The 23,754-nt window shown below is 34.8% G+C and overlaps 1 protein-coding gene across 3 annotated transcripts in view; it reads left to right on the top strand.

The window, feature by feature from the left end:
- GABRA2 (gamma-aminobutyric acid type A receptor subunit alpha2) overlaps positions 1 to 23,754 on the top strand; it is a 130,326-nt gene that overhangs the window by 84,777 nt on the left and 21,795 nt on the right. For all 3 annotated transcript variants that reach the window (XM_049790152.1, XM_049790151.1, XM_049790153.1), the window contains 2 exons: positions 4,025 to 4,168; positions 7,084 to 7,236. In XM_049790152.1, coding sequence (XP_049646109.1) covers positions 4,025 to 4,168; positions 7,084 to 7,236 — 297 coding nt within the window. The remainder of the gene's footprint in view (positions 1 to 4,024; positions 4,169 to 7,083; positions 7,237 to 23,754) is intronic.

Below are 23,754 nucleotides of genomic sequence, written 5' to 3'. Positions count from 1 at the left end.
CAGGGAAGCTTGCTTGAACATGATTTCCCCTTTTGATCTTGCTGTTTTCAGAATTCTGTCTCTATCTGTGGGATTTGTCATTGTGACTAGGATGTGTCTTGGGGTGGTTTTTCTGGGGTCTCTTTTGGTTGGTACTCTTCGGGCATGCAGGATTTGATCACATATATTCTTTAGCTCTGGAAGTTTCTCTTTAATGATGTTCTTGACCATTGATTCTTCCTGGAAATTTTCTTCCTGGGTCTCTGGGACTCCAATGATTCTTAAGTTGTTTCTGTTGATCTTATCATAGACTTCTATTTTCGTCTGTTCCCATTCTTTGACTAATTTTTCCATTGTCTGCTCATTTGCTTTAAGTTTTTTGTCCAATCTCTCCTGCTGTATGGAATTGTTATGTATCTCATCTTCCACAGCACCAAGTCTATTCTCAGCTTCTGATACCCTGTCCCAGAGCTTATTCATTTTGTCATTCACTTCGTTTACTGACTTTTTCAGTCCTGTTAGTTGACATGTTATTTCAGTTTGGAGTTTTGTCATTTCTGCCTTCATATTTTCTTGGTTCTTATTAGTGTTCTGTTCAACTCGATCCATGGTTTCTTGGAGTCTGTTGAGCACCTTCCATATTGCTAGTCTAAAGTCCTTATCTGAGAGGTTGATTAGTTGTTCAGTCATTATCTGGTCCTCAGAATTGTCATCTTCATTCTCTATGTCTGATGCTGGCCTGCGTTGTTTCCCCATTGTCACACTTGTATTGTGGGTTTTTCTACGTGTTGTAGTGGTATTCATTGTCTATATGATGTAGGCAGCACACTCCTCTGGCTCCTCCCTTTCTGGATGGGCTGACTTGCCTCTAAGGGAGGGGAGTCCTCCGTGGATGAAGCCTCACACTGGGTCAAATCTTAGGCCCGAGCATGCAACAGAGAAGACAGTCCAGTGAGAAATGTTTGCTTCTGTGATATAGCGCTGTTCTTAGTGTGATTTTTCCTTCTTGTTGCAATGGAGTTCTTTCCTTAGAAAGAGTGCACGGCCGTGTAGCGAAGCGGAGCGGCCGTGCTCCTCTGAGCCTCTTTTTGCCCCACTCGCAAGAGTTTCACGCAAGAGGACAGTAGACAGACATAGACAGGTCACACTCACAGTCTTTCACAGCTGAGCCCCACTGGGCCGGTGTACTTTCGCGGATTTTCCCCGCCTGGTGTCACACACAGGGAGCCAGCTTTTGCAAAGGTTAGCCGGTTTTTATGCTCTGAAGTCCCTCCCTGAAAATGGCGTCTGGGCGAGCGAGGTTTCTGGAGGCTCTTTTTGCCCCACTCGCAAGAGTTTCACGCAAGAGGACAGTAGACAGACATAGACAGGTCACACTCACAGTCTTTCACAGCTGAGCCCCACTGGGCCGGTGTACTTTCGCGGATTTTCCCCGCCTGGTGTCACACACAGGGAGCCAGCTTTTGCAAAGGTTAGCCGGTTTTTATGCTCTGAAGTCCCTCCTGAAAATGGCGTCTGGGAGTTTCCTTCATCTTAATATTTCTGATATTTTATATGATTTTTTATAATTTTTATCTTTTTGTTTTGGATATAGTTATGCTGACTGAATTCAGGAAACACTATGGGAGGCTTAGAGGACCATATAGAGTTCTAAGGATTGAATCTAGTTTGGCTGCATGCAAGTCAAATGCCCTCATCTATTGCTGTATGGTCTCTCCAGCCCCCACATTTCGTATGCTCTTTATTTATTGCCAATGGTAGGTCTTGATGTAGAAGTGTGGGCACTGGTATAGGAAACCAAAACCTTAAAATGTTAGCACAGCAAAGTTTGACGCAATTTTATATAACATATTTTACCTGATTCATCTATCTTCTATTATAGTAAATAACATTAAACATATTCTGAGTTTGTTGAATAATCTGGTAAGAATGAACTGAGTAGGGGCCAGAGTGATGGCACAGGACAACCCAGGACAGACCACAGTTAGGTTTGATCCTCCTGCATCCCATATGGTCCCCCACGCCAGGAACAATTTCTGAGTGCACTGAGTATGCCCCCCAAAAAAGAATGAACTGAGAAGTTTTTCCTCTGATCAACACTTACCCAACTAATACATGTGTCAGATATAGTCTGTATTAATATTTTATGAATTTTTAAAAGCTTTTACATATATTGGTATTTTTTATTTTATTTGTATTGGAATTCATAAGTAGTGTTACAATTACATTAAATAGTTTGTAGCTAATTATTTTGAAGACTTCTGATATAAAGAGACACATTTTATATGACTTCTTTGGCATATTAAATGCTGTGCCATTAAAAATATTTTTTGAGAAGCCCATGGTATGTTTTCATGTGGGAAATAAAATAACCTCATGATAATCTATATATGAATAATTAATAACACATATCATTAATGTTACTTAATATTATCACAAGCATCAACATTTATAAAATTGATACTAAGTAACTCAATGTTTTGACCTTAAGAGCAACTATAATTCATTTATATAATGACTACATAGTATGTTTCTGTTAGTAAACATATATGTCAAATATATGTTATATATGCATATATACATATAAATATATATCTGAGGATCTTATCAAAAATTGTTTTGTGCAATATAATTGTAGATATATGTGATCACAGGTGAGAAGTTAATACTTCACGTGTACTGGCATTTAGTATTAACATTCACAAACCCCTTAAGCCATTAAAAGACTCCCCAAAATAATGTTAACTTTATTTTTACTGATTCCTAAGCTAATTTTTTATAATCATTAAACATGAGTTATAAATACAACTATTCATAAGAATATTCATAAGAAATATGAATATTCATAATATTCATAATAAAAGACGGAGATGACAGTGGAATGTCCTATAAAGTTAAAGACAGAAATACTGTCAAAGACAGCTGATCTTTCCTTTGATTATGTATGTCTCAGTAGTATATAGCTTTCTTCAATGTCCAGATAAAAATAATACTTCTAAGCTTTATTATAAGCAGAAGTATACACATTTTTAAAAGAGCAGTTGTATAGGTATTGTTTATTTATCAAACTTTGGAAGGTCTTTGAATACACCAAGAAGTCTATTTTCTTTTTTTTAATTTTTATTTTTCTTAATATCTCTATTTAGGCACCATGATTATAAACATATTTGAGCTGGTTTCAATCAAAAAAAGCACACCCCCTTCACCAAGGCAACCTTCCCACCAATCGCCTTCCTCCCCCACATCCTGGCAGTCTTCCAGACAGCATTCTAGACATGCAGACACAAAATAGCTACAGGACCAGAGAATGGCTAAACCACAATATGCTGTGTGTCCTTCATCAATAGTCATCTTTCTTGTGTAAATTCTGCATCTTTGGCACTATAATCCAGAGAGTTTCAACTGGTGTATTATGTGTTCTATTATCTTCCCAATGCATCTATTTACTCATTATTATTTCAGTGAGTTTTTGTGTACATCAATTAAGTTTAAAATGAACATGTTTAAAAAGTGCTTGAACCTTGATGAGCCATAACTTTATCATTTGTTTAACATATTCTTCAATAATTACTTCAGAATCTTCTAATAAAATGCATCATATCATGAAATTAAAGTCAGTTAATTCTTAATTAAGTTACTTTATTTCCAGAAAGCAATAATATATTGGATTGTAATTGTTATTCCATGACTGATTGCTCTTTCTAAATAAGTGATTTAAATGTGACTTGAATATTTATAATCTGTTTAATATAACATCTTAATCTAATGCCTTAGACCTCAAAAACTGGAGATTTTATCAATCGCTACAATTTTATTTTCTTTTAACTTCTCAAATTGATTACAAGGAAATATTCTATGTTTATGATTTCTCTTCTTTTTGCATCACATTAACTATTTTGAAGCCATAAATTTCAAAGAAATTGTTTACCATAAAATATAGTCTATAAATATAAAATATGATACTCTATTGACCCAAAGCTATACCAACTCTAAAATGTCTCACTTTACATTAAGTGTTATTATTTTTTATTTTTATTTTCTACAGATGCATATACAACTTCAGAGGTTACTTACATTTGGACTTACAATGCTTCGGATTCAGTACAGGTGGCTCCTGATGGCTCTCGCCTCAATCAGTATGATCTATTGGGCCAGTCAATTGGGAAAGAAACTATAAAATCCAGTACAGGTTAGTCAAATGAGTCTAAGAAAAAAACTAATTTACATGGCAATCAATAGGTTAACATTAGTGAAAATAAATCAGTTTTCTTAAACTTTTAGTTTTAAAGCTTATGACTGTGAAATATTGACTATGCTTAGAAAAATTTTTGGATATTTGGGTAGAGTACTAAGCTTTTAATAAGTTGAATCTTCAGTTCTTTTTTTTATTTACCTATTCTTTATATTCTTTTTTTTAATTTTTTTTAATTATGAGAACAAAGATGCAAAGAAAGAGGACAAGGTAAAGTTACAGTGGAAGGACAATCACCCATAACATAATTCTCAGAAGAAGTCCCCTTGCTGATATCTTAACTTTGAACTTTCAGCCAAGGAACATTAAGATAAATAAGAACATAAATAAAACAGAATCCATGTACAATTACTTTGTCCCTCAAGTCCCCAGATTGTAACACATTATAATATTTCTTAACAGCACACAAGGCAATCTAAAGCCATAAAACTTACGTAACTCCTTAAACATTAGAGGTATAGTATTTTTTACATTTTCGTGAACATGCATATTAGCTTAAGTTAACCTCAAATTTTAAGTGTTTTTTTTTAAGGACTAGAGTCAAAGAGCACAGTAAAAACGGTGTTAGAGTGGCAATTGTTGTTTGCATAGGCCCACCAAAATATGAGGGGAATGGAAAGGAATAACCTTGGCCTAAATACAAAGACCCCTGAAGTTTCCTGGCATAAAACCAACTCTAGGCTCCAGGCAAACTAGATCGTCCAATCCAAGACATTGTCTGTAGTGCCAACACACTTTTATTTTTCACACAGTCTCTGTTGTTAGTATCATGTTTCTGTATTAAAGATCCTAGAATCTGCATATCCTACATTGAAGTCAGGATGTGGGGTGTCTTCTCGTTTCACCTCACCATTAAAGGGCAATGCAGAGAGCCCTGCCCTGTAAGCAGGACATTGTTGTTGTTAAGTCTTCTCAGTGTTAAGGGAAGTCTCTGTTGAGCAGGTCAATGTCTGAGCAGTGGTAGGGTCTTCCGTGGAGAGGATTGTATCCAGGTGATATTATAAACAAACCTGGATGTTTCGTGGATGGCTTCCCTGGTTCAGGGGTGAATGGAAAATGCCCTTTCTTCTGAGGCCTGTGCCAAGTCGTTATGTCAATGTTCAGGTTGTAAGGTCCCTTTGCACTACAAGATTTGTATATTCCAATCTCTATTAGATAGGATCTTATTTGTATGTATAGTATTTTCCCATTTTAATGTGCCTATGCAAAAAATGAGCAATGCCACGTGGCGTTATTGGTGCATATGGGGGCCATAAGGACAAGTCCAATAATCCCCCTGATATGGTTCTATCATAGCATTAAACTGGGGGACTCTTTCACCAAAATTCCTTGTTGAACAGCTCATAATTTTGATTTGGGGGGGTTTACTCTTGGAGCTGTGTTCAGGATTATTTCTGGCAAAGTTCAGGGGACCATATGCAGTACTTGCAATCCAGTTGGAACTGGCCATAAGTAACGCCAAACTATCTCTCTGATCTAGATTTACATTTCAATGACATTCCAGAGGAGATGTCATGATATGCTAAAGCTTGAAAAAATAGTCTAAATTATACTACATATTAAAATGTGATTTTGAGAAGCCACTATTAGTATGTTAAGATTTTCTTAGCTTTCTAATTCTTCTTATCTTGAATAATTTGTGGTTATGTAAAATTTTAGATGTATGGATAATTACTACTGGTCTGTGTAGGAAAGCGATTGATATTTCTAAAAATAAATAACATGTGTGGGTTAATTTTCCATCACACTTTAATTAGAGCCAGGCAACTGGAGAGGTGACAGAAACTATTACATATCATCCAGATCAGAATTTATAAGGACCAGACAGAATTTACAGAGTAGATTGAAAGGAATATCCAACAGGGAGAATTTTGTAATTGCTAATAACACTGGGATTAAATATAAAAAATCAAACACAGAACGTAAACCATATAGTGAAGGATAAAGAATGTAGAACAATGGATATGAAAATGAAAAATTTAAGTCAGGATACCTAGATCACTCTTGACCCCAAAGTACAGGAAGGAGAACAGAGAAGTGAAGAAAACTAAGTAGGAAGAGAAAAGATGAGAAAAAAAGAAACAAGGAACAGGGATTAGGAGCATCTGTTATACTGGTAATAAAGGGGAGTAGTATAGCTATAATTCCAACTACATATTCAACCACACTGGAAAATATACAATCAAAAAAATAAAGGCCTATCTTTCCAATGTGCCTGTCAAGGTAGGACACTGAGGGGTAGGACACAGGAGGGAATATGGGAACACAGGGAGAGTGAAGTTAAAATTGCTAGAACATTATATGCCTAAAACTCAACTATTAATAACTGTAAATACAGAATTTAATTTAAAACACAATGCAAAGCAACAGAACCAGGTAATCAGCTCACAGGACTGGAGCACATAATCTGTATGCAGGCAAGTTAGGTTGGATTCTCAGCATAACTTGATCTTCCGGTTCTATCAGTAGTACCCAGGCAACTACTGTCCCCAAACAAAAAATGGAAACTAAAGAGAAGTAGATTAGAACAAAAGTAGATAAATTAAAATAATATATGATCAAAGATCATTTATTAATTGTGTTCATCCTCCTGGATCAGTAAGAATTGCCTACCATAAACAATGACTTACCATAGAACATACCATGCAACTTTCTTGGTTATATTAAAACTATCTTTTAAATCATCCTGTTATACTCAGAATACATATAAAGGTTCTGTACTATTCGTGTCATGTTGATCAGTTCCTTTTCTTTTAAATCAGAGATTGTTCTTTCTCTAATCCCTTTCATTTCAAAAATGTTCCAACTATTGACTATTACAGTTCTATAAGCTTCTTAAAATTTTGTTGCAGGTGAATATACTGTAATGACAGCTCATTTCCACTTGAAAAGAAAAATTGGATATTTTGTGATTCAGACATATCTGCCTTGCATCATGACTGTTATTCTCTCCCAAGTGTCATTCTGGCTTAACCGAGAATCTGTGCCTGCAAGGACTGTGTTTGGTGAGTTAATAACTATACACATGATGCTCAGTGGATAATGTTGCAGTGTACTTTCAAAAGCATTATCTCTCGAAGTGGCCTCATAAATAATTTATGGTATGCAATAGGGAAAGTTGTTTTGACTGATTGATAAAGAAACTGGTCAGAACCATAAAGACTGACTATGAACTGAGAACATAAGCAGTACTCTCTCATTATTTGGAAATACACTTGTTATTCTACCTATTAAATCATTTTGCATTTCAACATGTCTCCATAATAGAAAATATGTTTTTGAAATTTTTTGAGGCTTTTTATGTTCAAATAGATGAAAAAGTATTAGCATTTTCTGTGAGTGAAACTGAAATACAACAAAAATCCATAGACCTCTTATTAATAGTCTTAGTATATTTAGAAAAGTTAAGTTTTTAAATTTAAATTGTGCAGGGGAATCACATTTTGCAACAAATTGTATTGGCTTTAATTTGTTTAAGAAACCACTAATGTATTTAGGAAAATGTTATTGCTTATATACCTTGTCAAATACTGTGCCATGTATGCAAAAGTATTATATATACACTAATGTATATAATATAATTAAATATTAATATATAATACTATATATAGTATCTGCTTGTAGCAAGCTCTGTTTAATAGAGGATAGCAGAAAAAAACTAATGGCAATCTTCACTGTGATGGGCTCTATTATTTTAGAGTTCAAGTGAAAGAAAAAGCTAAATCCACTAAAGTGTAGTTCCCATTTTCTGGAAAATGTCAATAGCCCAGGATCTGCATTCTGGCTATGCCTTTGATTACTAGAAACTGAGGCTTCAGGAACATAAATGAAAAAAAAGAAAAAAAATGGCTTTGATTTTGGTGCTAAATATTATCCAGAAAAAGGGTTTTCTCATAGTAGTCTTTGGTGCTGGGATTTCTGGCAAAAGAATTTGATTGAGGCCATATTTTGGTCCTTGATTTTACAAAGGAGAGTTAGCCAAATATGACAGAAAATGTAATGTCGATAACATGGCATGAATTTCAACAAAAAAAATTCTCTTCAGGAATTCCTAAACTCTCTATGCTGGGACAGAAGCATCTACAGCAGGCCTTTTGAGGAATCCCAGGGAGGGTTTCTCGGTTCTCTACACCAGGGAAATTTGGGGATATATCTGGTGGGTATCCTGAGTTCCCCTTAAATGAAGATGTCTATGCATGTCGTGGCATACATGTTATTTTTCCACTTAGTTCAATCTTGATTTAAGTATTTCTTAGTATTTTCATCAAAATTCCAATTCCCTTTATTCCAATTTTCTTTTGTTTTTCTGGGGCACACCTGGTGGCACTCAGGGTTTACTCCTGGCTATGCGCTCAAAAATCCCTCGTAATAGCAAGCTCAGGGGATCATATGGGATGCCAGGAATTGAACCCAGGTTTGTTCCAGGTCGGTGGCATGCAAGGCAAATGCCCTACCGCTGTGCTTCACTTTGGCCCTCATCATTATTTCTAATAATCTTTTGTATTCCTTCAACATTTGTTGTACCATCTTCCCTTGCATTTCTGAATTTTTTTCTCTATTTGTGAGTATAATTTGTGAGTATAGTCTAGTTTGTTAGTCTTGTTTATTTTTTAAAAAAAAGATATCTTGGTTTGGGAGATATTTTAAATTTTGTATAGTTTTCATTTTGTTGATTTCTGTTCTACATTAAATTATTTTCTTCCCCCTACTTAATTTGGAATGCCTTCTTTTGGTCATTTCTAGTAGTTCAAGCTATGTCATTTATTTACTTATGATGTTTTCTAATTTTCTATTTATGTTTACATTATTACTAACTTTCCTCTAACAGATTTTTCTATGTCTACATAAATAATTTGTCCATATTTGATAACTTGTCCATATTTGAAAATTTGTCTTTGTTCTTGTTCCCAAGAATCTTTTTGATTTCTTCTTTGTTCTGTTTGACCCATTCAGTAGTAATTTTTTTAATTTTCATGTGATTTAATTTTTGCCAAGTAATATTTGTGATTTTCACTTTATGAAAAAATAGCTAATAAGATTTTTATATTCTTTATAGAGTTTACTTGTTTATTCTAGATCTAAGATACAGCAAATCTAAGATTCACAGGTAGGATAGAAGTTGAACAAAAGAGCAAGATTTCTATACTCAGGCTAGTTAGAATTCAATTATAGGAGCCAGAGATATCACAGCAGTAGTGCATTTGCCTTGCAAACAGCCTATCCAGGACAGATTATGCTTGGAATCCCGCATCTCATATGATCCCCATGCCTTTCAGAGGTGATTTCTGAGTAGAGATCCAGGTGTAACCCCTGAGTGCCACTAAGTATGACCCAAAATCCAAAAAAAAAAATCAATTACAAGGAACATAGAATATTTTCTTTAATTTTAAAACAACTAACACCTATGTTCTCTTTCCTTATTTGAAAAAAAAATTGCATTAGGAATAACAAAATTTAAACATACTTTGTTTTAACCTTAAAACATGTATAATATGTCTGAATTTCATATTTTTCAGTAATAAACACAAAGCTCATAATATCTACTCATTTTATAGAAAATATAATTTTTGCTCTTTAATATGTTGAACCTTGTTAGTCTTGCTTATTTTCTGAGAAACAGAAAATAAAACACATTAAAACATGTGCTATAAATTCTAATGTGTGTACATTGGTATGTAAATTAATGTGTGTTTCTTTTTTGAAATATTCTATCCTGAATTTATAATTTCTAATTCTACAAAATTTCACCTACTCTGCATGTTTGAAGAAGCTGAAATATAATATTTTTTCTCATGTGAACTCTAATTCAGCTACAAAGGAGTATCTTTAAGGATATGGATGATAACTGTCTTGATATTGTATATTCAAGAAAATATAACTGACATGATTTAATATAGCCTAGCCTGTCATACATCATATGATCTTATATGCAATCATAGATACTGATTATTTATTTATTTATTTTTGGTTTGGGGGTCACCCTTAGCAGCACTCAGGGATTACTCCTGGCTCTATGTTCAGAAATCACTCCTGGCAGGCTTTGGGTACTATATGGGATGCCGATATTTGAACCACCGTCCTTCTGCATGCAAGGCAAATGCCCTACCTCCATGCTATCTTTCCGGCCCCAGATACTGATAATTTATATTGCTTGATATATACATAGAATATTTGGTAAAAGGGAACTTATATTTTTTATGATAAGCATTGTCTAAAACTGGATACTTGTAATTCTTTAATCGTGATTTCCTAGTTTGTAATAGTCCAATCACTCACTTTTGCCCACCTTTACTTACTTATGCCTCTATCTAGTTATGAACATTGAACCTTGAAGTCTATGTGTAAGACATGAAAATATATGACTTCTATAAAAACTGGCATAAAAGAAAAAGAAAGAGAACATGAACTTAGAAATGTCTATCAGAGGCTAGAAAATAAGAGAGAGAGAAAATATCTGATGTATAATATGCTGATTATAGTTGAAAGTAATGTATACAGTGGGATGGTTAACAGATAGTACTAAAGAATTCTCAACAAAAAAATTAAAGAAAAAGTAAATTAATTTAGGGACATAGTACAAAGGTTAGAGCACATGCAAGATTCTGTCTTTATTTTATTGTGGCACTACATAGCCACCTGTATATTTCAGATCTGGATCTGGAGGCTCCTGAGCACTACATGGTCCAGAAATCAATGCATCCTAGTGAATCTGCATTGATGGTCCAATGCCCTTATAGGGACAAGTTTTATATGGGGCCAGAGAGATTTTTCAAATCAAACAACAACGAAATATCGTTCAGACCATAGAGACTGGCAGACATCACAAAGAATAAGAATAACCATTGCTGGATTGGAATCCAGAAGGAGGAATCTCATTCACTGCTAGTGGGAATGCCATCTAGTCCTGCCTTTCTGGAAAATAATTTGACTATCACTCAAAAAACTGGAATTTGAGCTCCCATTTGATTTAATAATATCATTCCTAGTTATATACTCAAGGAACACATAAGCAAAATACAAAAATACCTTCTGTACTTCTATGTTCATCACAGCACTATTTATAATAGCCAGAATATGGAAATTACCCAGGTGCCTGACAACAGATGAGTGGCTAAAGAAACTGTGGTGTGTGTATATATATATATATATATATATATACATATACATACATACATATATACATACATACATACATACATAATGGAATATTATGCAGTTGTGAGAAAAATGAAGTCATTAAATTTCCTATACATTATGGTCATGGAGACTACTATGTTGAGTGAAATGAGTCAGAGGGAAATGGATAGATATAGAGTATTCTCACTCATCTGTGGGATATAAGAAAAATAAAAGACAGTATGGTAATATAAACCATAGGGAATAGAAATGAAGGCCAAGAGGATCAGCCCATGATATGAAGTTGTCACAAAGAGGGTGAGTGCAATTAGGGCATTCACTGCACTGACAATTCAACTCACTACACTGGCAGAGATAGTGAGATAGAGAAGCAGAGATAGTCAGGGGTGGGTGAAGAGAAATTTCTGGAACACTGGAGGTAGGAAAGTTGTACTGGTGTAGGGTGGTATATATTCTATGATGAAAACAAACAACTACTATATAGTATATATAGTATATATATACTATATATACTATATATAGTTGTAAGAGTAGAGATTAGATCAACACAGTTTATAGAGTTTAAATAGCTAAAAAATAATGAAGTCATGTCCAAAAAATATCTAAAAATTAGACATAATTAAAAGCAGCCTATATTTTAATTTTTATTACCTATACTTTTCTTGAGAATAAAATTTTATCAGTCTTGCTTAAGCAGCAAACGTTACCTCTGAAACTACCTCTAAGCCAAGTTCCAGACTAGATAGAACTAGTAAGATTTGCTAATTTTTCTTGCCATGTCTTATTAATGTATTTTGCTTCAGTCACTTACCTAATTGGCAGTGGCTGACTTGGATGAGTCTCTGACAGCGGGGATGAGGAAGGATGGTGGGCTAGCAGCTTGCTGATTAGCATGTACTGCCTTGTGCCAAAGTCAAATCTAGGGTGCCAAGGTATACCGCCTGTTAGCACTCTGCAGCCCATGCCTCGCAGAAACAGGGTTTTGGAATTTATTTTGCAGAGATGGCTTCTGCCCTGCTCAGGCTTGCTGTTCATTGACTTAATATCCTGCCACTTCACAGGCATTTACTCCTGCTGCCACCTTCTCATTACTTTCTAATTAAAATCATCTATGTTTCCTTCCAAAGTTGCCCCTTCTGTGGCCTGGGCAGACATTTGCTTAGGTGACTCTTTTTTCTTCAAACTTGTTTTAGTTTCTTTTTTCTTCAGCTATTGAAGGTTGGATTTTTATTTATTGATTGATTGATTGATCGATTTATTCATTATTATTATTATCATGTTTGCATTTTGGACCACACCCAGTAACACTCAGGGTTTACTCCTGGCTATGCACTCAGATCAGAAATTGCTCCTGGCTTGAGGAACTATATGGGACGCCAGGGGATCAAACCAGTTCGTACTAGGTTAGTGCGTGTAAGGCAGACGCTTTACAGCTTGCACCACTGCTCCGGCCCCTATTGAAGTATTATTGACAGATACCTTATGAGTGATGAAATAATCATCTTTTCTAAATCTCCTCATCATTAAGTTAATTTGAAGCATACATCATGTCACCTTTTAGGGGTATGCATCTCTCTCAAATGTAATCAGAGAACTCCAGAGGTGCTCCCAGATATTCCATATAAGACACTAATGTTAGTAATGAGAATTACACCCCAGTCACTTCCTGAAGTAGAATCCCCAAATCTGAGCAATTCAATAAATAAATTCAACATATACATGCAGTTGATAACTGAGATAACTAGTGGCTTTTAAAAATTCAGATTTCACATTCTTTTATAATGGTGCAGAGGTGAATTCACTCCACAGAGTGAATTTTCTGGCAGTTAGTATTTGACCATTTTTAGATCCAGTCTTTCTTGCCCCTAGAATTCTCACTTTATTCTTGGTTTATTTTAAGATTCGAGGTGAACCCTGCCAGATTTCTTAAAATTCACTCTCTCGCTCTCTCTCTCTCTCTATATATATATGATTTATGGGTAGTACATGCAAGAGACTGATTTTAAGTCATGATGACATTGATAAATACATTTGATACTACCATTTCTTGAAAAATTAAGGATCTGTTTAAAATTAAGGAGAGCCTTTTAGAAATCTCAGAACAGTGGTCAGTTATGCTGAAATATATTTATGGCATTTAAAATATATGAATCTACCCTGGAAATATTTCAATTTTCCTTGGAACAATGAAAAAAATGTGTCCCTGAAAGACACATTAACTTATTTCTTTAGTAACAAATAAATAATTAAAATGAAATAGCTCATATCACTTAGGTATCCCTTTAAGCACTACATCCACTATATATTTTAATTTATTTTCTTAAGCCACCACTAGATGGGACTCTTGTATCCTTGGTCCAGTATTTAGCGTTTTTATCCATACTTTTGGGTTTTAATAAACAGAAATAAAATAAAAGCTATAACATTCTTTATTTTACAGATGATTAAGTTAAAATGAGAATATATGAAATATATGGGCAGAGAGTTACAGAGACAGACTATAGCAGAGGGGGCAGAGAGAGAGGGGATAGAAAGGAGAGATTTATTTACTCTGTCAAATATTTTTATACCCGGTGTGCATGTGTGTGTGCGTGTGTGTGACTACTTGACATATTTTAACTTTTTTTTAATCAACTCTTAAAAAGTATTTCCAGCTCCGGGATGATGGCATGGAAGTAGGGCGTTTGCCTCGCATGCAGAGGGACTGTCATTCGAATTCTGGCGTCCTATGTGGTCCCCGGAGCCAGCCAGGAGCGATTTGTGAGCTTAGAGCCAGGAGTAACCCCTGAGCGCTGCTGGGTGTGACCCAAAAACCAAGGGAAAAAAAGTATTTCCATATTATAGGAGTGGACTGAACATATCACACTTGGCTTTTGTGGCAAAAGCAAAAATCCTAGACTGTTTAGCTTCTGATATTTCTCTGCATGGCCATTATTCAATATAAATACTTTGAGTCGTGAAGCAGCTTTGAAATAAACAATGAAATGCAACGATTCATGAGAAGATATTAAGAAATGCATAATATCGGGTCCTGAGTGGAGGCACAAGCCGTAAAGCAGGGGTCTCAAACTCAATTTATCTGGGAGCCGCAGGATGCAAAGTCGGGGTGAGGCAGGGCCGCATAAGGGATTTCGCAATAAAAAATCGCATTAGTAAGAAAAAAAATCGCAATAAATCGCATTAAACATTTGCATACCCCGAACGGTAAGCGAATAATCGCGAATACTGCTTTATTTGAAGGCCGGCCGCAGCCCACAAAATATGTACGGAGGGCCGCAAACAGCCCGCGGGGCTCGAGTTTGAGACCCCTGCCGTAAAGCGTTTCCCTTATGGGGGTTAGCCTAGGATGGACCTTGGTTGGATCCCCCAGCGTCCCATATGTTCCCCCAAACCAGGAGCGATTTCTGAGCGCATAGCCAGGAGTTAATCTCTGAGCGACAACGGGTGTGGCCCAAAAACAAACAGACAAACAAAAAGCATAATTTTGATATAGAATAGAAAGGGAGTAGAATTTAGTGAAGGCTAACTGCCTGAATTTGTAGCACAAATTTATTATTTTCTAGTAGAATAAATTTTGGTAAGGCACTCAACCATACTTATTCTGTTCCTTAATCTGGAAATGACCACAACAATAAGACATCATTTACAAGGATGTTATGAAAATTAAACAAATTGATGTTTGAGAAGCTATTTAAATAGGACATAGCATCAGTATATGCTTCTGATTATTTTTATTGTCTTAGCTAATGTAATTTGAGAATGAGATTTATATGAAAGACATCAATCTATATTATTTTAATTCAATTAATTGTGAAATGTTGTTATTAAACCTGCTTTATTCTAAAGTTTAATGGTCTAAATTTATACATTTCTTTTAACTTAATCTGTAAATATGGGTCAGCACTGTTGCTATTCACATTTTTTTCAAAGAAATTTTTTCATTTGTTGAACCAAGTTGATAATACATAATCACTTTCCAGAATTTTAATTAGGCAGCAGTATTTTAAAAAGATACAATGAGCCATGGACTCACAAGCTGCTCAAAGTGTGGAGGAGGGAAACAGACATTTAAATGAATAAGTGAAATAAAAGATCATAGGTGCCAGGAGAGAAATATTCTAAAATAATCTAAGAGCCAAAAAAGGAAGTAATTATATCTGAGGAAGTCAGAGAAGCCCAAAGGGAAGAAGAATAAGTCAAGCTTTACAAATCCACATAGTAGAAAAGGCCATATTTTGTAGAAGGTACAGATATCAAAAGCAAAAGGAACAGATGGAGAGCAGCACATTATTGACCACTAAATCATAGGCATGGTATTCATCTATTTCCAAGAATAGTTAGATTGTGTCCAATTTATGGACAGTCTTAGGTCACATGTTAAAACAATGGAAATTTTTTGTAGGGTGTTTTAACAAGGGAGCAAATAGGAGTTTAAATTTAAAGAACGATGCTGTAGTGAGTATGGTATTATTATATTGAGAAGCTATGAGGTATATAGAGTGGTGAATTGAGATAAATGACAAAAACTGATAATAAATGCCTGAAATCATATAAGAAATATGTGTTAGAGGAAGTCATAGATTTGCAGTGATAAGGTAGAAACTAGATTTGATTTATGGTGGAAAACATGTCAGGTACCATGAATTTGAAAGTCTTACCTCTAGAGCCACCACTCCAGCCCCCATAATATAAATATTTGTTTCTCTGCTCATCTCCCTGTATAGCTGTGACATCTGTATGCTTGTAGATGTCTTTCTTGTTTACTATTGTCTCTGTAAAATCAATCTACATTTATAAATTAAATTTATATATTTTATAAATATATTTATATTATGTTATTATATTGTATTTATATTATGATGTTATATTCAATAAAGGCATAGATTACACTGATAATATATGAGTAAAACTCAACACAGACTTAGAATATTAACAAGCCACATACTTTTAATCCGCACCATGCTTTCCATAGAGTTCTTGGATATTATATATTCATGTACCTTCACAATTATTCTGATCACAGATAAATTCCTCTCTGTGTACATAAGGTTTATTTAATCATTTACGAATTTAAAATTTATGTACATAGATATTATGTTGATGACTAAGTTCTGTTTCTTTCTTACTTGCAATATTATTTTACTTATAATAAAAATTCAGGAATTTTTACCAAAATAAAATCAATCATATTTATCAGGAGTGATTTAAGACAAGTTAATTGAATAAATAAAATATATATAAATTAAAAGTCAATTAATTTATATTTTTATTTTAAGTTATTTTAAAATCCTAAAATATTGTACCAATATTCTGACACACATTAATTTTACATGTTTTAGACTTCACATTTTAAGATTTAGTAGATAAAACAGTGAACTGTTAAAACATTTATTTTCAATTTAGTTATGCTGGACAATTATGAGATTTGTGAATTTTTCTTGTGAGTGTCATCTGCTAGGGTTAGCTAATTCTTCCTATAGGAACTTCTTATACTATATTGTAGATATAAAGTATTTAGTTTCCTCACTATTTGTTAAATTCATTTTCCTAAAACATAATCAGAATCTCAGAAAAGAAAAAAAGATATTTGACAATACGAAGATGGAAAAATCATGATTGAAGTGAACACATCAAATTTCAAGCTTCAGTGCTGATATGAGACAATTATGCACATGATCACACCAATCTTTACAACAACAAAGAACTGAGGAATTGACAAAAAGTCTTTTTACTGTATCCAGAAAAGAGTTAAATCACAGTAGACTTCTATCCCAAACTCTGAAGCACTTCTACTTCACATTTAGCACTTCTACTTCACATACACAGTTAGAGAGATACAACTAAGATACATTTGCCTAAAATCGTAGTTCAGAATCCCATTAGTGTTTTGAAGTTCTTAAAAGGGACATTTTGATGCATTGATGGTTATTGAATGTGAACTAGAGTAAGAATAAGAAACTTCTAAGGCCATAGCTTTAATGAAGAGACTCCATATATTCAAGGCATTACCACCAAAAGTCCCAACAGATTCTCAATATAAAAAACTTATAAGTAACTATTCTTGTAATTAAAAAAAAACTAAGTGAAAAGAAAAAGTAATTATTCTGATCCTAATACACTGCCAATGTCTCAAACAAATCCTGTGGTGGAGAACTTTAATCAAAACCTCCTCCTAGCTGATAAAAGCCCTTTCCCCCATATTTCCCTCTCTAGCCACCTCCCTCCCTGTCTTATGTAAACGGGGTTGAATAAATAAAATACACAAATAGCAGAGATTGGAGCTTCTAGAAAATAGTGTATGTGCACTACATCCAGGTAAAAGGTTAAGGAGAAAGGGGAATAGAGATGTTCCTGTAGAGAACATTTGAGGAGGTTACAGCTTGGGGCACGCACAGTCTTGGACAGTTTTGTTTGTTTTCGTTTTGTTTTGTTTGGTTTTTTGGGGGGGAGGTCACACCCGGCTGCACTCAGGAATTACTCTTGGCTCTGAGATCAGAAATCGCTCCTGGCAGGCACGGAGGACCATATGGGATGTCGGGATTCGAACCACCATCCTTCCTGGAGTGGCTGCATTCAAGGCAAATGCCCTACCGCTGTGCTATCGCTCCGGCCCCATTGCAGTTGTTTTTTTTTTTAACTGAGAACTAATCAGTAGAATATCAACAAGGCTCTACTACAATTGCAACAATCTATAAAGAAAGGGTCAAAGGCAGCTTGTCTCTGCAGAGTGTACTTAGGAATCAAGAATTAAGAACATGAAAAGAATGTGAGACTTGTGGTCTCTCTAATGACAGTAAACATTAAGCAAAGTCAGAAATCCTACTCAAGGTTCTATTTATTTCAGTTCTTCTTACCTAAATACATCTGATGAGTTAAAAAAATATTTATAGGGGCCAGAGCTGTGGCACAGCAGTAGAATGTTTGCTTTGCACGCAGCTGACCTAGGAAGGACCACCGTTGATCCCCTAGCTTCCCATAAGGTCCCCCAAGCCGGGAGCAATTTCTGAGCTCATAGCCAGGAGTAAACCCCGAGTGTCACTAGGTGTGCCCCCCAAAAAAACACATTATGAAGAAAAAATAGAACTGAACTTTTTAGTTAAATCATTTCAATATTGATTTTGAATTAGTCTTTAATAATGACTAATATGTTAATATCAGTATTGAGAAAAATAAACTGGATATTCACATGTGGAATCAGAAATATGAAAGTAGAAATAAATGGAAGAACAAATATGGAGTAACAGAAGTGAAAAAACAGAAAATGGAATATATATTTATACACATGTATACAAATACATTGTACCAGTATATATTAGGAAAGGCCTTTACTAAATTCACCATTAAATTTTAAATAGCTGAGGAATAAAGCTATAAGCATATAAAAAGTTCCTTTAAAACTTTCTCAACTGAAATTTAAGCTAAAAAAGTGAATAAAAATAAGAAAAATTGAAAAAAATTAGAAATTATACTATAATGCTAGAAAATATGTAATATTCATAATCATACATAAAATAATGAATATTGGTAAAACTGAAACTTTAGATAATGGCTGAGAAATTTCCAATCGTTTTGAAATTTTATTTTATTTTAAAAGCAGGTTTGGGCCGGCGAGGTGGCACAAGAAGTAAGGTGTCTGCCTTGCAAGTGCTAGCCAAGGAAGGACAGCGGTTTGATCCCCCAGTGTCCCATATGCCCCCCCAAGCCTGGGGCGATTTCTGAGTGCTTAGCCAGGAGTGACCCCTGAGCATCAAATGGGTGTGGCCCGAAAAACAAACAAACAAAAAAAAGCAGGCATCACATAGTTAACATATTTGATCATAAGACTCTTTTTCCAGATAAGTGAGGGCAAAGTTACTAAAATAATAATAATAATAATAATAATAATAATAATAATAATAATAAATGAAAAATATAAAGGATGTGAAAAAATAAAAAATAAAAGAAGCTTAGGGACAAGCAAATCTGTGAAAATCATTTTATCTCCAATCAGTTCATTAAGTCATTGTAAGCTTTTGTTGTTAGCTGACCATTCTGCTATTTTATTAGTTTTTGAACAATAAGTCACTTCAGCTACACATTTGCACCTTAATTGTTCTCTTTCATGAGAATGACAGTATCAAACAATTAAGTTGTTGCATGGTCACCACTACTGCAAAGCTGTATTACTGATCTTGAGACTATTTTTGTTTTTTTTTTTTTTGCTTTTTGGGCCACACCTGGTGACACTCAGGGGTTACTCCTGGCTGTGCACTCAGAAATTACTCCTGGCTTGGGGACCATATGGGGCATAGGGGATGGAACTGCAGTCTGTCCTGTGTCAGCTGTGTGCAAGGCAAACACCCTACCACTTGCAGCACCACTCGAGCCCCTAATCCTGAGACTTTTGTGGGCTTGTTCTTGACTGCCAGTAGAGGAGGATGCCTGCACTCAATCAAAAATGTCTGGTGACATCAGCCCAAATACTGCAATACCTCGAGTTTGGTCAGTTTGGTGTCTCTTCTGAGATCCTTGAGGGAAGGTGAAGAAGGACTAAAGACAAAGTGGTGATTATGGGTGATGAGTGCAGCATGCGTGACTTTAGCAAGTGAGGTTAGCTTGCTCTCTCCTGGGATTGCCAACATTCAGATGCATGGGTAGTGTACCCATGATATTTCAAGGTTTGATTTACATCTATTTGGAGAACATATTGTGTCTGTGGTGTGGTTATATCTGCCAGGCCTCCAGGAAGAGAAATGCAGGGGCATTAGCAAATTAGCAGAGAATCATAGAGGAGTGGAGAAACAGGGCCACAGGGCCATAAGCAAGGCAACTATGGTTGAAGGTTGCAGCAGGCATGACTTTGGCATGGTTGGGAGTAGTCCCTCCCTCTCCTCCTGAAATTGCCAGTTTTTAGCTGTGAGGCCAATGCACCCATGATTTTCACAGCTTGGTTTGCATCTCTTTCGATAAAAGAATAATTCTTTGTAGTTGATCCAATGTGAACATGGTTGCTCCAACTTCCCAAATCTTAATGACAGATGCCAAACCACAATTTAAGATGGTTCAAAGAACATCAAGTACCAATGCTAACAAAAACAAAAATCCTGGAGCAATAAAAATATATAGATTAGATATCTCATTTATGTGTCAGTAGATCAGACTAAGTATTGGAAAAACTAGAGATGAATAAAACAAACACTGCCTTTATAAAGGAACAAAACCAAAAAGTATCTTCAATGAATATTAATCAGACCACTATTCATTTAAAATAGTTCATAATGGTTTCAAATTTTCCTATGTAAAACAAAATTTGTTAATCAAATTTAGTACAGTTCTGAAACCTTAAAAAAAAACCAAACCACATCATATATAGTATAGAGTATATGTACTATATGTATTATTCTAGATGTAGTGCATTGTATGTTATACAATAGATAGTGGTTTGTTCTTTTATATAAAAAGTAATACTCTTTTAAAGAATATTTTCTTTAGTAATTTCTAGCAATAACCAGCAGGTGGTATCAAACATATATGCATTTCTGTTCTGTAGCATTTTTTGTATCTATTTGGTTTGGATACCTCTTCCTCACAAATACTCCACATTCCAGCCAGAAATACTGTTATTAGACAAGCATTTGGTGAAGATGAAGGTCAAAGGAGAATTTTCCTTTTACTTTTTTATAGTTTAAGAATGAAGTAAGTTTAGTTTCTTGGCAATATATATCTGTGTGTATTTTTTGCTCACACAATATAACAAAAAATACACACTAGTCAGTATTTTGATTATTTATTTATTTAATCATAAACTTGCTACTTTATATGTAGAACTTCTTTGAACCCTATAACAACACTTTGGTAAAACATTCCTAAAACTCACTAAAAGAAAACTAAGGAATCATTCCAATATCCTGGAATATCCTATGTGATTTTCTGTAGTGAAATTATTACCCTTATTAGATGTTATTTGTGTAACTTTTCAAATTTTAGTATTTCTTGACTTTGAAACCATCTTACCTAGGACCAGGTGTTTGGATCATTTGCATCTGCAACTCAAAATAAGAAAGATTATAAAGAAGAAAAACAAAATTTTAAAAGCATTAACTGTTTTATTTGTATGTAGGGATTGGTCACTTACACTTCACAGTGCTCAGAGAATTTTAATACTGGACACAATTTTATAAACTTTATAAAGTTTTATAAACTTACTTTTTCTTAATAAAGGATGATAATGCCACCAAAAGAAGTAAAAAGTTACTGTGGTTACAAGGGTTAAAAAGAGAAAAACCATAACAAAAAATTGTATAACCATCCTTATGTAGAGCTCCCTCAGTACAGAATATACCTATTTTTGTAAGAAAAGTAGGTGAAAAGTTTCGAACCATTTTTTTTATATTTTATTTAAACAACTTGATTACATACATGATTGTGTTTGGGTTTCAGTCATGTAAAGACCACCACCCATCACCAGTGCAACATTCCCATCACCAATGTCCCAAATCACCCTCCTTTCCACCTGACCCCCTAGACAGGCTTTCCATTTCCCTCATACATTTTCATTATTAGGACAGTTCAAAAGGTAATTATTTCTCTAACTAAACTCATCACTCTTTGTGGTGATCTTCCTGAGGTGAGCTGTAACTTCCAACTCTTTTCTTTTTTTTGTCTGAAAATTATTGCAAGAATGTCTTTCATTTTTCTTAAAACCCATAGATGAGTGAGATGATTCTGCATTTTTTCTCCCTCTCTGACTTATTTCACTCAGCATAATAGATTCTGTGTACATCCATGTATAGAAAAATTTCTTGACTTCATCTCTCCTGACAGCTGCATAATATTCCATTGTGTATATGTACCACAGTTTCTTTAGCCATTCGTCTGTTGAAGGGCATCTTGGTTGTTTCCAGAGTCTTGCTATGGTAAATAGTGCTGCAATGAATATAGGTGTAATGAAGGGGTTTTTGTATTATATTTTTATGTTCCTAGGGTATATTCCTAGGAGTGGTATAGCTGGATCATATGGGAGCTCGATTTCCAGTTTTTGGAGGAATCTTTATATTGCTTTCCATAAAGGTTGGACTAGACGGCATTCCCAACAGCAGTGGATAAGAGTTCCTTTCTCTCCATATCCCTAACCAACACTGTTTATTCTTATTCTCTGTGATGTGTGCCATTCTCTGTGGTGTGAGGTGGTATCTCAGTTGTTTTGATTTGCATCTCCATGATGATTAGTGATGTGGAGCATTTTTTCATGTGTCTTTTGGCCATTTGTATTTCTTCTTTGTCAAAGTGTTTGTTCATTTTTCTCCCCATATTTTGATAAGATTAGATGATTTTTTCTTGTAAAGTTCTGTAAGTGCCTTATATATTTTGGAGATTAGCCTCTTATCTAATGGGTATTGGGTGAATAGTTTCTTCCACTCAGTGGGTGGCTCTTGTATCCTGGGCACTATATCCTTTGAGGTGCAGAAGCTTCTCAGCTTAATATATTCTCATCTGTTAATCTCTGCTTTCACTTGCTTGGAGAGTGTAGTTTCCTCCTTGAATATGCCTGTAGTCTCAATGTCCTGGATTGTTTTGCCTATGTGTTGCTCTATATATATTATGGTTTTCAGTCTGATATCGAGGTCTTTAATCCATTTGGATTTTACCTTCATACATGATGTTCGCTAGGGGTCTAAGTTCAATTTTTTGCAAGTGGTTGTGACTACTTGTTGTGACAACTACCAGTTTTGACAACACTACTTGTTGAAGAGGCTTTCCCTGTTCCATTTAGGATATCCTGCTCCTTTATCAAAGGTTAGGTGATTGTATGTCTGGGGAACATTTTCTGAGTATTCAAGCTTATTCCACTGATCTGAGGTCCTGTCTTTATTCCATTACCATGCTGTTTTGATAACTATTGCTTTGTAGTAAAGTTTAAAGTTGGGGAAAGTAATTCCTCCCATATTCTTTTTCCCCATGATTGCTTTAGCTATTCTAGGGTGTTTATTGTTCCAAACGAATTTCTAGAGTGCCTGATCCACTTCTTTGAAGAATGTCATGGGTATCTTTAGAGGGATCGCATTAAATCTGTATAACGCCTTGGGGAGTATTGCCATTTTGATGATATTAATCCTGCCAATCCATGAGCAGGGCATGTGTTTCCATTTCTGCGTGTCCTCTCTTATTTCTTGAAGCAGAGTTTTATAGTTTTCTTTGTATAGGTCCTATACATTTTTAGTCAAATTGATTCCAAGATATTTGAGTTTGTGTGGCACTATTGTGAATGGGGTTGTTTTCTTAATGTCCAATTCTTCCTTATACCTATTGGTGTATAGAAAGGCCATTGATTTTTGTGTGTTAATTTTGTAGCCTGCCACCTTGCTATATGAGTCTATTGTTTCTAGAAGCTTTTTGGTAGAGTTTTT

Source organism: Suncus etruscus, chromosome 16 (assembly GCF_024139225.1).
Source record: "Suncus etruscus isolate mSunEtr1 chromosome 16, mSunEtr1.pri.cur, whole genome shotgun sequence".
NCBI lineage: Eukaryota > Metazoa > Chordata > Mammalia > Eulipotyphla > Soricidae > Suncus > Suncus etruscus.
Note: the sequence above shows the minus strand (reverse complement) of the source record. Positions and strands in the feature narration are given on the sequence as shown.